Genomic DNA, 13637 nt, shown 5'->3' with positions numbered 1-13637 from the left:
CATCAGTGCAACTTTTGGTATCTCTGAATGCACTCAGCAACCATAGCCAGGTGAGTTAGGCCTATGCAAACATGCTACCAATTTTCTCCAATTCCAGTAGCTCACTGCCTGTAGCGGGAGCACTAAGTACAAAATCTCATCACGCTGCCAGCTTGAGATATAATCTTTGTTCAGGATACAAGGCTGACAAGCACAGGAACAAGGCTAAAGGGGACAGATTTGGGGTCATTAACAGTGACAGTAACAGAAAATTTCAGATTACATTGAAAAAGCCCCCAAACAACGGTCATGCATTTCAACTTCAGGAAAAAACCACAAAATCAGCTTTACAAAGAAGTTTAAGATCATATGCCCGAGTTACACACTTATTGTCCACCAAATTCCTATATATACACTCAAGAAACAAGAGGAAGTAATAATATTTCAGGTACGTTTCAGCACCTTTTGCTGACAGAAGTGGTATCTTTTGCTACAGCTAATCTTACACTCTGTCTTCTAGAGCTAATGAAAGAAAATTCTTGATGCAAGAACTGTTGCTGTAGCGGATCTCTATCACCCACAAGCCTGGGTGGTAGAAGACCTGGTTCACTTGCAAAGAGAGTCTCTCGCCATTTGCAAAGGAGTTTGAAAGTATTTACAATCTGGAATTTGCCAAAGCCTTTCAGCATTGCCTTCTCCACCCCACCTCTTATGCCCCCCAGATCAAAAGCACCAAAGACATTAAAAACAAGGCCAGGAGGCTATTTTGGAAACACAAGACCTACGAGAGATACAAATACATTTGAAAAAAATGTATTGCAACAGAGGATATTTAGTATTTCTTGGAGAAGGAGGAAGCTTTTTTATTATTCTAGAACTTTTCTGTAAGTGGATTTTTCATATCCTAGCGCACTGGAGCAGTGATGTTCTTGGTTGTGCAAAAACAAAAATGTGTTTTAGCGTAATTCACGGCCCTTCCCCCTCATCCTCCAGAATTTATTAATCCTTGGTGGATTAAAAAAGCAGAATTAGCAGAGACTTCCCTGGATGTAGTTAAGAAAAGTTATAAGGAAAATACTGAAACTACTTCCTTCATGGCAGTTTGGGGAAAGAACACAGAAATTTGCCCTGGTTAGCCATGCACTCTATTTGTGCTCATACTAATAGTTTCTATTGCACTGGAAAGCACGGCACAGTCATTATGGCTATACACAAAACAAAGGGGTTCTACAAACCATTATTAGTTAATTTTATCAGATTATATATGAAAGCACAGATATGCCCTTCTCTGACCAAGCCTTTTTTTGGCACAAGAGATCTAGCCTAACAAAAGAGCCATATAAACCAGAAAAGACAGCCAGTAGTGTGTTTTACTGATTAGCTCCCTTAACATTTGTTCCAATGCCCCTCTGCTCAGACATCTCTTGATGTTTTATTTATACTACTGAATATGCAGATATTCAATACCCAGCAGTATTTAGCTCAGCTCTTCCTGCATCTGTGTCTTCATTTACTGTAACAGAGCAGCAGCAGAGAATACTCACAGCTTTTGCGAAGACCCCCATAAGCTCTGGGAACTGATGTGTCAGGAGGGCTAGCATGGCTGTGAAAGAACATAGTCCAGCAGTGAAGAGGATGAAGAAGGGAAGCTCTTTCTTGGGGTAAACTGAAACTTCATGAAATGCTGTAGAAAAAAAGATGGGAAGGAGAATGTACTACATGTAAAAAAAACCACAAAAACAACCCAAACCAACATTCTTATATGATTAAAACAGCCAGAGACACTAACAGATGCTTTTAAAGGAAGAAACACATAGGAGGTCTGAAACATCTTAGGCCAACATTATTGTTGTGTCAGTCATCTCTCTGCCAAGTAATTCTCATCCAAAGATTGTATTTCTGGCTTACTCTGGTCCTATGTACATGTTACTTTTGTGTCAGCACTAACTATAAAACAGCTGGGCAACAACTAACCCCATAAAATTCACCTAAAATAAAATATCCAGTTTTTTTACGCAGGTCATTCACTAGCCACATGGATGCATGTTTGCCGATGCTGATACACAGAGAGTGGAGAAACATGCACCCTGAAGCAGCAGTGAGCCCAACCTTGCAGAAGCATGGTTGTACATCGATTTAAGCAGGCTGTAAAACTACAGCCTTTGAACAGTAAATTCTGAGGATTCAAGCTGTGGAACCAAGAAACGTTATCCTAAAAGTAGGACATATAAACACGTACTCTAAATTCAGGTTTCAGAATTCTCTGAATACTTATAACAACACAACTTTTTAAAGTGTTAAAACCTGAAATTTAAATTAATAGTGAAATTTTAAGGTGTTTGTTAGCGTAGACTAAAAGGAACACAGGAATTTCCTCGACTCTGGTATGAGAAATTGCTCACCGGGCTTTGGAGAAAGCAGCACTGAGAAGGCTAAAAGAAGAGGATAGGGAGTATCTTAGTGGAAGAATATATCCCTTGAACTTTTACAATGGCTCAGATTCAAGGTGAAAATTTGGCTGGGGTGGCAAAAGGTCTGGTGAGCACTTATCTACCTGCTTCACTCATTCAGTCCATACAGTCACAATAAATGCAAACTTTGAAACATTTTTTCTCATACAGAACCAACCTCAAGACTTCCCATATACTCAGATGCTATGACTACTTGTACAGACAAAACAGTACTCTTCCATTTTGCCTACTTTCTTTGCTTCAGTGACCAGCTCTCATCTCATCGTACTTGCAGACAACATAAGCACAGGGTAATCCAGCAACACGACAGGACAATATCCTTGACTGCATTCGTCCAGAGTGTAGCGGTTTCCAAAACCAACAGTAGGAATTCATGAGTTTAAACTAAAATATTATAAACTAAAAATAGGTATAATTTTGGGGGCTGCTACTTCATTCAGTTTAAAAAGAAAAACACTGATAATTTGCAACTTCTCTTTGATTTAAATTAAATTTAGAGATTGGGAAATACCAGATCATGGACTTCGTAAGTCTAAGATTTCTTGTGCTCAGTTTTTTGCACTGGCTTTTGACACAGGCTCAAACTTGTTCTGGTCTGATATACAGTCACGGCAAAAGTTTTGTGATTGATATTTTTAATTCGGATAGTTTAACAGATCTTAGTGTTCTCATATAACTCCAGCTGACTCTGCTTTAAAACACAAGCAATTAAAGGGTGTGGACAGGTACTCAAAACCCCTTTAACCGACCTGTGTCTGTCACAGTATGTTAAACCCTTCCCTACTCAAACCCAAGAGATTTTGCAGTGAAAGGCATTTCCCATAACTGCCAGAGCAGAACGCGACTGTCTGCATATGCTGTTAAAGAGTCCCTCGCTTCTAACATTTGACAAGAACAATCAGTTTTGCATCTAAAAAGAAATGCTGAGCTATTCTGCATGACTTTGTCATTTCTAAATCTCATGACGCTCCACCCTCCCCAGCTCAGCATCCCTCTGAGTAAAAGCAAGCAGAGCATTCTAAGAGGTGTTGTTACAATTAGGGTGATTATAATGGGGTGGGGAGATACTGTCAGTTGCCAAGGATTTCTGTGTAATATCAGCGAGAATGTACTGTGAAGGAAAGACTCACAATGAGTGGATTTTCACTGCATTATTCTCACCTAATGTTTACTCACATAGGCTTATAAAAAGTGGCAACACATTTTTTAGCCCAAACCAGAGAGGCTCTGAACGAAAGACTGCAAAGAGTGCAAATGCCCTCAAAACCAGCCTTCACAGCAGAAGCAGGTTACGTTTTACTTTTTCCAGAACAGTTTTCTCTTCTTTCTTCAGGGATAGAGAAGGTGAGAGAAAAATCTCCTTCCTTGGATCAGCCTGTATTTGCCTCCTCTGTCCTGATCCCGCAAACCCCTCCACACTTCTGTGTGTTTCACTTGTGCTCACACGAAGTCCCTCTGACTTCAGTGAGAAAACATGTGCGAATGAAGCATAACTGTTTGCAAGATTGGCTGCTTCGGCTCTTCCTCGGCATTCTTGTGCTTCCCTGCATGCACTGCAAGACGTCCCATTAGCTTGGAGTGTAACCCTTCCCAAGGGCTGGATCTGTCTTTTTATCTGCATCTTGCAGAGCACTAGGAACACTGCTGGCACTTTGCTAATAGATTCCATAAACATATATAATAAATGACTGAGGTAATTTCACAACCTCTTCATAACAGCACGCACACCATTACATGAAGAAAACCCTTTCTTCCTATTTAAGACTGCTTTTCAGAAAACATCAGCATAACCTGTCAGAATAATAGCTGCGTCAATGATCCAGTTGTCCTAAAGCAGGTTTGATCTCGCCGTGGAATTTAAGTAGCTACTGTTTCTACAAAAGACTAACAAGGCTGGGTCACTGTGCTTTTGGTTTGATGGGATGCTACCCTAGATGAAAGATCAGACATATTTTCCAGTGTCTTGGCAAGAGAGAATAACAAGATCTAACTGATTTTTATCTCTTCAGTAATCTCTCTCCAAGTCCCTACACTGTCAACAACAATAATGATAGCCACTCGTTATCAACTATGGCTATGAGCTGCCTCTTAAACCATCAAGGGAGCTCCAGAGACTCACTGTCAACCCAATTGTTCTAATCCAGTGTATTCAATTTAGAAGGCATCATCAATGGAGAGCAGCGCTGCAAGACTCAGGTAAACGATTCTTTGATGTCAACAATAGAAGATAAAAGTTGAACTTACACGGTAGTAGTTCTCTATCTGCAGTTTCTGTACAAATAGGGTAAGGGTAGAAAAGATGTCCTTTTTCCAGTGGATAGGGGATCATTCTGAAAGCTGAAAAGAAAACAACACCATGCAGAAGTTACCGGGAGTGTGGCAGTAACTGAACATACTTAACTAGGTTTACTATTTTGAAAAACAAACATAGATAAAACATAACAATTATATTTGGTTGCAAACAGCACATAAATCGTTTAATGAAATGCCAAAATATAAATCTACACTTACCTTTTAATCCTGCAAACACTTATGTTTATTTTTATTCTTGGGAGAAGGCTCTTGAGTGTCAAGTGAGACTGTATTACAAGCACATATATAAACGTTTGCATGATCAGAGACCATTGTACTTACAATTCCATAGCCAAATTTACACATTTTGTCTTATGCTTTTAAGCTGCAGAATTTTAAAATTTCAGGGGAAAAGAAGTGTATCTGATGTAACAGGTATAGCCTATAAAAATGACCAGCCAAGCTTGTAAATTCAAGCCAATACTCGCAGTTTCTGTGCATCAAGCATAACAGAAGTTTTGCATGGAAAAAAGTACACTACTTTTTGCCCATCACAGCCCAGCAGACCAGGTAACACTGACAGCTCAAGCCCAGAGAACCGGTTTTCCAACACAGTCATGTTTTCATTTTATATTTGGCAATCAATGATTAATACTGAATTATTAAAACCAGGTTCCTCACATGCATTCTTTTTAAATGTAGCAGATCAAGTCAGGTTTCCAATATAAATCTTCAGGTCATGGATTAAATAATACTTAATCTTACCCATTTTTAAAATTGAAAATAATAAGAGAGAGGGAGGGAAATGGATTACTAAATCTGAACGGTGATGATGTCATAGGCCATCTGAGTGTGGTTTATGGAAACATCAGAATACTTGACTGAATTATAGTTTTGCAATCAAGGCATCCTTTTCCATTATCCTATATATTATTCTCACTGTTAAAATGTCATCAATGTGTTATTCTCACTATTCCTATGAACATCAGTCACTGAAGCAATATTTTCCTCAACAGATGTCCTAGAAGCACCGTATATTTTAGATGTTAACTACAGCCCTCTGCCACATGATAACACTCTCTTATCTTTTGCTCACAAGGCAACCAAGGAATTTGTTTAAAATTCACAATACCCTGATATTTTCCGTTGCATTTTCACTGCATTTGAAATAACTCTGGCTGTATTTTTTGTGCAATTTTATGTATGTATTTATTCTTGATTACTATGTTTAAAGCAATAGTAAAGAAGGCAAAAATCCTCAAAGACTGTAAACCAACCTGGGCTGTAATGCTCTTCCAATATTAACCCCCCTCTCTCCATAGCATCCCCAAAAGCCAAGTACAAATACAATAATCCAAGCCTTCTATGATCTTCACATGCAACAAACCTGAGTGTCTGGACAAAAACATATATGGAGGGATGTTCAATGCTCATTACTTCAAAATCACTAACACAAGTTTTTCCTTCCAATTTGGCTTCATATTTAAACAGACAACCAAGTCTTTTATGCCCTACCCTAAATCACAGTAGTATTAAGATTCTAATGAAAATAAAAAGGGATGGTAAAGATGTTGCTTTTACAAAACAAGTGAAAAATGTCTGACTAGATTTTGCTGAATTTAAACAGTCATCTTTGACATGAGACCAAATACAGAAAATTTACAGCAAACCAGTTTATTTAGCAAGGTTATCAGCCATGGAAGAAAGTGTTGTTTCATCTATATCAGTTTGTGTTTACATAAGTACTTCTCTGCCTCACTCTTACAGTATTATCCGACCCTATTTTACATTAATCAGTGCAGGTAGCAAAGAAAGAGGCACTTTGCCATTCAACCGTGTGCTCATTGTAAAAGCTGCCATAGTATTTGAGAACCCCTAGGTTTTTCCTCTTCATGTAAACAAAAGGAAACATGACACAAGTTTAGAAACTGACGGTGATGAACAAGCACCTCAGACTCTTTTGAAACTACACTTGAAACTACAGACCTTCTGTCCAGGGCACCTGGGCCAAACCCAGAGCAACTTATAACGTGGTTTCACTTGGGCTGTTTCAGTTGTACTATGAATAAAACTGTACTTGGACTGATCAAATGAAAACAGAGCAGGAAACAACGAACATTCCAGTTTGACTATGATCATTATTTTTATAACCTCACTTTTCTCAATTGTCGAATGCAATTTGGTAAAAACACTCTGTGAGAATTTCAGAGTTTAAAATATCACAAAGACAGTTCTGCATAAATTCTGTTAGAGGCTGTCTTAATTAGGAGTGACCTTATTCTCCTCACAAGTATCCAAAATGTACCCCCCAAGTGACTGACTCAGTGTACTTAATTCTGCCCAATTCCCACAAGGTCAGAACTAAACAGCATATCATATATGGGCATTAAATTTCTACATACAAGCTACTAAAGTGAGACTTCTGGTTATTTAAGCACACTGACTTAACACTGACTTAGTACACTTTAAGGACAAAGTACATAAATACCTAGAAAGAAAGTACGGGCAACTGACCATGTACTTTATGTAGATTGTTGGTTAGAACTAGTATTTAATTAAATTTAACTTCTCTGTCATGTTTCCAGTGGTTTTAACTTACAATTGTGCAGAGGTGCCAAGGAAACCTTTTGCAAGTAAAGGACATGACAGTGACATAAATAGTTCACTATATCAGTAAAGAATATTACCCAGCCTAAGATATGGACCAAAAGTTATGATTATTGGAAACCATTAAAACCCATGGGAGTCTCTATGCGTGAGCAAAATCTGAACAAAATTTTTGAGGATTGGTGCACCGTTCATCTCTCTCTGAAATCATTGAGCAAAATGAATTATGAGTTTTTCTTTAGAGGTTATGCAACAACAATAATTTACATCTTTACAGGCTACTATACAAATATTAGCTAATAAAGTACATATTCAGATTGCTGTGGTGGTAATAAGGAGACAAATCAGTTGATGTAGTTGGATTGGAATGCCCTACGCTGCTTTCAAGCACAGATGATTAGATTGCCCATGTGGCAGGATGACTGCTGGGCAGGTAGCCTCCTGTGCCAAAAGCTGGACCTTGTAAACAGCCCCTTAGGGTCTCCCCAGTCTGACAAAGCAAAAGAAGATCTATTCAGGATTCCCTGAAAAATACTGCTCCATAATGATGGAATAATAAGCCTTGGGCTAAAGGACTTCTGCAAGCATCTGAAAGAGAAGAAATGCAAACCACTGAAAATAAGCCACTGGGAAGGAAGCTATGACAGAGAAAATAATAGACTGGGAGAAATGACAGGAAAAGAGCAAGCAGGTAGGACAGAGAACAATGCAGCAGGGCAAATCCCAGGCGGCAATCACATGGATTACTGAGCAAGGTGTTCTATACACCTAGAAATAAAGCCATTGCAGGGAGCCTACACTGCAAATTAGGCAAGTTCAGGCCATTTAATACGGTGCCTGAGACAGTAAGTCACTTTTACAATGGCGGTATTAAATCATGATGACAAACCGAATCTTTTATAACAAATCTAAATGAGAACAGCAAACAGAGGAAGGAAAAAAAATGGTGGCATACTAACATATGGAGAGGCTAAAGGAGAACAGAAGAAAGCAGAGCAGAAAAGGGGAACCAGATTACAGAAAGAAAAATATGCATTAAAAAAGCGCACAGTGGCTGATTCTAAATGGCACTTTTTAATTCTCTGGAAGCTGAAAAGAGCACATCTCAAAGACAGGATAAGATAATTCAGGGTTAGAAGGTTAGTATATGACTCCAACCTCCTACTCAAAGCAGGGTCATCTTCAAAGTTAGGTCTGGTTGCTCGGGGCCACGTCCAGTTGAGCTCTGAGTATCTCTGGGGATGGAAATCCCACAACCTACCAGCAACTTGTTCCAGTGGAGCACCATTCTCATTCTGAAAATATTTTCCTTATGTCTAAATGAGATTTCTCCTGCTGCAGCTTGTGTCTATTGCCTCTTGTCTTTCTGCCGTGCCCTTCTGAGAAGACGTTGACTCTGTCTCCCATATTATCTCTCCACTGGGTGGAAGAAGACAGCAACTGGATCCTTCCTTCACCTACCAGAAGTCCTTTCCAGGTCAAATTAAACGAGCTCACTCGGTGTCTTTTCCTACTTCACGTGTTCCAGCCCCCTGTACATCCTAGTGGTCCCCCACTGGACTCACTCTAGTTTGTCAATTAAATACTACCGAATAGTATAAAACAAAACAGTATTTTATGTTGTTATTGCTGTTTGGGGTTTTTTTTGCTTATAAGACACTTTCATAATTTCCCAAAATCAAAGCATTCAAATAATGACAAACAAATCTCTACAAGTCTGGAATATGGAAGGTAAAATACTAATTCCCTTATCCATGAGTAAGGAAATATGTCACAAAGAACATGGAAAGTTTTGTTCAGTGTCCCACAGAAAACAAAATCCAAGACTGCAGAACCCTTTTTCCTCATTAAATGAAGTTTGTATTTTCACTTTGATTTTCAAGTATTTCAGTGCTGGTGAGGATACAACTGAACTCCAAAATTCCCACGTACCATACTTCACAAAAAGCTATTATTTTCTCATGACATTCAATAAAAATATTTTATTAGCTCCTTTTAAAGAAAGAAAATTACTTACTGCCTTCCCATGTACAGTGTAAGAGATTCAATGCCCCCTCTACTCTTTTCCAGTGTTGAAGATGAAAGAAAGCGTATGCTATTGCTTCACTGTCCCCTCTCTTCAGAATATGTTCAGGGGGCAGAATTAAGCTTTTCATTTCTAGTAGATACTGCAATAAAAAAGCAGAGCACAATTATTTCAGAGGTAATAAAAAACACAAAAAGCTGCCTGCGATTCTACAATGCATACTGGAAGGTCTATTTCCCTAAAGTACTTTCCCTCATAAGTGTTTCATCAAATGTGTAACATCACCAACTGCACTTGAAGATAATTATTGAATTATTCCCAAAGACTAAGATATGCTGACAGATGGTTAATGTTCTGCTCTTCAGCTGTAGTAGGGGGACTATAGAGAATTTCAAAATGAGATGTCTCTCTTATCAAAGGAGACGGAAAAAAGGGCTCAAAGCAGAAAAGAGATTCTAATTGCAAAAGCTTTTTAATTAAAAGTCTTTATAATGAAGACATTAAGCGGTTTGAAGCCCATAGTCTTTCTATAAGGAAACACGCAGTATTCATACTTTGCACACAGGTTGCTTTACTGCGTTGTCATCAACTGGTTGCTAGGTCTATGAACATGCAAGGCTTGCAGCCAGGTAAGTAGCTACCAACAAGTTACAAAGCAAAAAAAAGGTACAAAATGTAAAAAATACCCGATTTCCAGAAAAAAAAAGTATTGGATGCTTAAGCCTGCTACTTGAAATACTTATTGAAAATGGTATTAAAATGAAAAACACCACTGACTAAACCCACAAGCAGTTCTTCCTGTTACTGGATCCCTCATAATAGAAGAGGATGAAACAGACAGAGGGTTCATGCCATGGGAGAAGACAGAGGTCCTGGCCTTTTTCCTCCTTCCCCAGCCCATGAACTAGACCACTACCAGTTCAGCAGACATTATCACTGATGCTACTACATTCCAGTTAGTGGAGGGGAAAGATACAGCGGAGGGGAAAGACACATCGCTTGCTGGCATGCTTTACAGGGAAAGGGAAAGGCATGACAGACAGAAATCACAGGCTGCCAAATCAACTCCTGTTTGTCAGTTCGCCTTTGAGAAGGGTAACATTTCCCAGCTGTACGCTGACTGCTCTTCAATAGCATAAGGAAACTGTCGCTCTTTTCCAGGATGCCCAAGAGCAAACGTTCTCACCACCAGACTATTTAAGTTAACACAAGAGGCAGCAGGTGAGTCAGGCAGTGGGCTTCAACACAAGGTTCAGAAAGGAAAGTTTTGGTTAATCATTGGCAAAAAGAAAGTGAGCACATAGACCCTCCACTTCATTGAGGTCTCTGTGCCTACACACTGGTCTTCACTTTGGTCTGGAAGAAGGAGGTCTGCAGGAGCCAGGACTGAGCAGGCACCCAAGAGAAGGCACTTGACGCCAGAGGTGTAACAGAGGTGTGCGTGGTGTTAAACTTCCGCAGCTCCTCTTAAATGCTGACTTCTGTGAAGGGGGGACTGCAGGGCATGCTTAAGCACCTGGTCAGTGTGTGAGCTGGTGCAGAAAAGAGGAGAAAAGAGGGCAAAAGAAATACACGAAAACTGAAAATCAGCCTTGGGGAAAGGAAGAGGAAAGGCCAGAGGGAACCAAGCTCAAATAGCATGATGGCACGGAGTCACCCCTTCTCCTGAAGGAGCCTGGAAGGAGATAGCAAACAGGTAAAGGATTTGAAGAGACCATGATCAAAGCAGAGAACTGTCAACCCTGGGACGTAGATAAATACTTCACAGAGGAAAGAGAAATTATGTGTGTTTCTGATGCAGGTAACAGCATTAAAGGAGGAGAAACTGAATTAGCAGTTGGAGTAATACGTGTGAGACTTGGATTTTCTCTAAAGCCTTTCAGAAAAATTTGAGAGCACTACAGAGCAAGTGGATTAATGGAAGAAGCTGCAATTCAGTAGGCAGGACAGGGGATTAGAGTGACAGAGAGAACAGAATAAAAAGCTGACAAGAGGCAGGGAACTGCCAGGCTTACAGAGATACAGCAAATGTTCTTATTCACTGCCCTAATGAATGTGCCACCCTTTTAAAATCACACATTGTATCTGTTGAGCAGAATGGAATACAGCTGCAAAAGCTGCAGTTTTCGATCTGTTTTATTAATTGAGAACGTAAGTCTTATTTCCATATTCCAAAAGTAAATGAGAAAGTAAGTTCTCAATATTTAAATATTTCAATCAAAGGAAAAAAAAACAACCCCAAAGCATGTCACTATTTGTAGGAAAAGAATAACCAGAAAGGCATGTCCTATTTCGAGGAGTGTTGAGATAAAAACATGTTATTTTGATTCTTATGTACAGCTTGTTATCAGTGATTAAAAACAAATCAAGTGGAAATACCACATGGAAGGATATATCTTGACACTTGCAAATCATTCTTAGTCCTCACTCAGTTGTGTTGTTCAGTCTGCATTTTTCTCAGTTTCAGAAAGAAAAAACTATTTTTAAAAGTTCCTCAGATCAAAGATGTGAAACACTCCTCCCTCATTACTCTATCACAGCTGCTTTCCCAAACAAAAAGTCCATAATCTGGTTTGGTGATATTCAAGAAGACCCACGCACAAAGTTGATGGATGGCTCAAGTCTCATTTGGGCTTCATAATAGTTTTTGTTTTACGCACAAAGGTCAGCCCCACCTTTTGGGCATACAAGCTGTCAATGAATTTATTCTGGAGGCATTTCCAGCAGGAATGTTAATTGCACACAGCCCCAGAGAGACCTCGTCTGGAACACCTGTACAGTTCTCATCAGGCACTTTCAGAAACGTAAAGATCAAATTCCACAAGTACAGAATAGAGCTAATCAAATAAATGGTAAGCCTGTTTTGCAAGAGGGCACTTGAAAGTCTCCATCTGTTTAACTTTTCTAAATACAGGTAAGGGGTATCAAAAAAGTACCTAGCTGTAGGTAGGGCTTGATTATTACGGAAGGAGTGATATGACTGTCCACGAAAATGAGGATGGTCTTGACGTCCTAGAATATCATACCCATTCATGCATTGCTGTATTTTCAAGGAGAGTTCAAGAGCGCAGAGGGCATTCAGGTTCCTGGAGGTTTGGCTGACAGGGCTCAGAGTCTACCTGGAGACAGCACAGCCAAGGGCAGCCCCCTCTTATGGTAACTGCAGGCTACTGGCACCCAGATACTCGACAGGCAGGACCGAGTCCCAGCAATCTCCTGGGTTTCTAGCAGATTGTCCATTAAATCATCACAGTCCCCCTGAAACATTTTGGATTGGACAAGGAGACAAATTCCAGTGAAATGAAATTAAATTAAAAAAAAAACAATCATTCTTCAAAAACTACCCAATAAGTGCAGTCCTCATGCTGCCCATATAATGTGTGAGTCACAGTCCTGATGGACTTCTGTGTGCAACAAGTACCTTCAGCTCTTGGGAAAAAACAGCCAAAAGACATCTGATTATAGTTTCCAAGAGGCTGCTACCAAAGATACTACACTAGACAGGTACAGTCTTCTCTTCAGCCACCAAAGACTTCAGGGTGGGAATCTGACTATTTATATCTCAACATTTCCAAAGGCCTCAGTCCAGAGCACAGCCCTTGTTCTTACAGGACTAATATGGACACAAGATCCTAATATACCACCACCAAGTATGAACTTAATCTGGCTTTACAAGCAAACAACCTACACCTCTTGACAGAACCCCTATTAACTGTAACTCCTGATACACTGTCATCCTTTCAGACTCAACTATGATCTTTAAAATTTAAGTAATAAAACTTCACTACCTTTTCAATACTTCGAATACACAGGGAAGACAGGAGCCCAACGTCATCCTGACAGGGCTCTGAACCCAGGTGTGGTTCCACTTTGGAATGTCAAGTAACAGACTGAATAAAAAATTTAGCAAAGAGCTAACCGTCACGGAGGAAATGGAGATGGCAAGCCCAGCACATCTCCAACTGCATTTGTTTTTCAATGAGGACTGAAGAAGTTTAACTAGAACAGGAAATGGCACATCACCACCATCTGGGGTTATCATGTTCCTTTAAAAAAGGAATCAGCTCAGAAAAGACAGTGTAGAAAATGTCAGCCAGAATGACCCAGTCTTAATCAAGTTATGAGTGAAAACTAAAGTTGCGCAATGATTTCTGTCATTAACAGATGGCTCAGTCAGCCCTTCTCCACTGCATTGTTTCGGCTTGGATTTTTCTGGTTGTCCTTTTTGTTTTTCTAGTCTCTCTCTTCTCTCACACCAAACT

At 39.6% G+C, this 13637-nt stretch overlaps 1 protein-coding gene across 4 annotated transcripts in view; it reads right to left on the bottom strand.

The window, feature by feature from the left end:
* ST7 (suppression of tumorigenicity 7) overlaps window positions 1-13637 on the bottom strand; it is a 152256-nt gene that overhangs the window by 6629 nt on the left and 131990 nt on the right. For all 4 annotated transcript variants that reach the window (XM_063323239.1, XM_063323237.1, XM_063323238.1 and 1 more), the window contains 3 exons: window positions 9367-9517; window positions 4695-4787; window positions 1524-1663 (listed from right to left, as the gene is read on the bottom strand). In XM_063323239.1, the coding sequence (XP_063179309.1) occupies window positions 1524-1663; window positions 4695-4787; window positions 9367-9517 (384 nt within the window). The remainder of the gene's footprint in view (window positions 1-1523; window positions 1664-4694; window positions 4788-9366; window positions 9518-13637) is intronic.

Source organism: Chroicocephalus ridibundus, chromosome 1 (assembly GCF_963924245.1).
Source record: "Chroicocephalus ridibundus chromosome 1, bChrRid1.1, whole genome shotgun sequence".
In the NCBI taxonomy this organism is placed as follows: Eukaryota; Metazoa; Chordata; class Aves; order Charadriiformes; family Laridae; genus Chroicocephalus; species Chroicocephalus ridibundus.
This window is presented reverse-complemented; position numbering and strand designations above follow the sequence as displayed.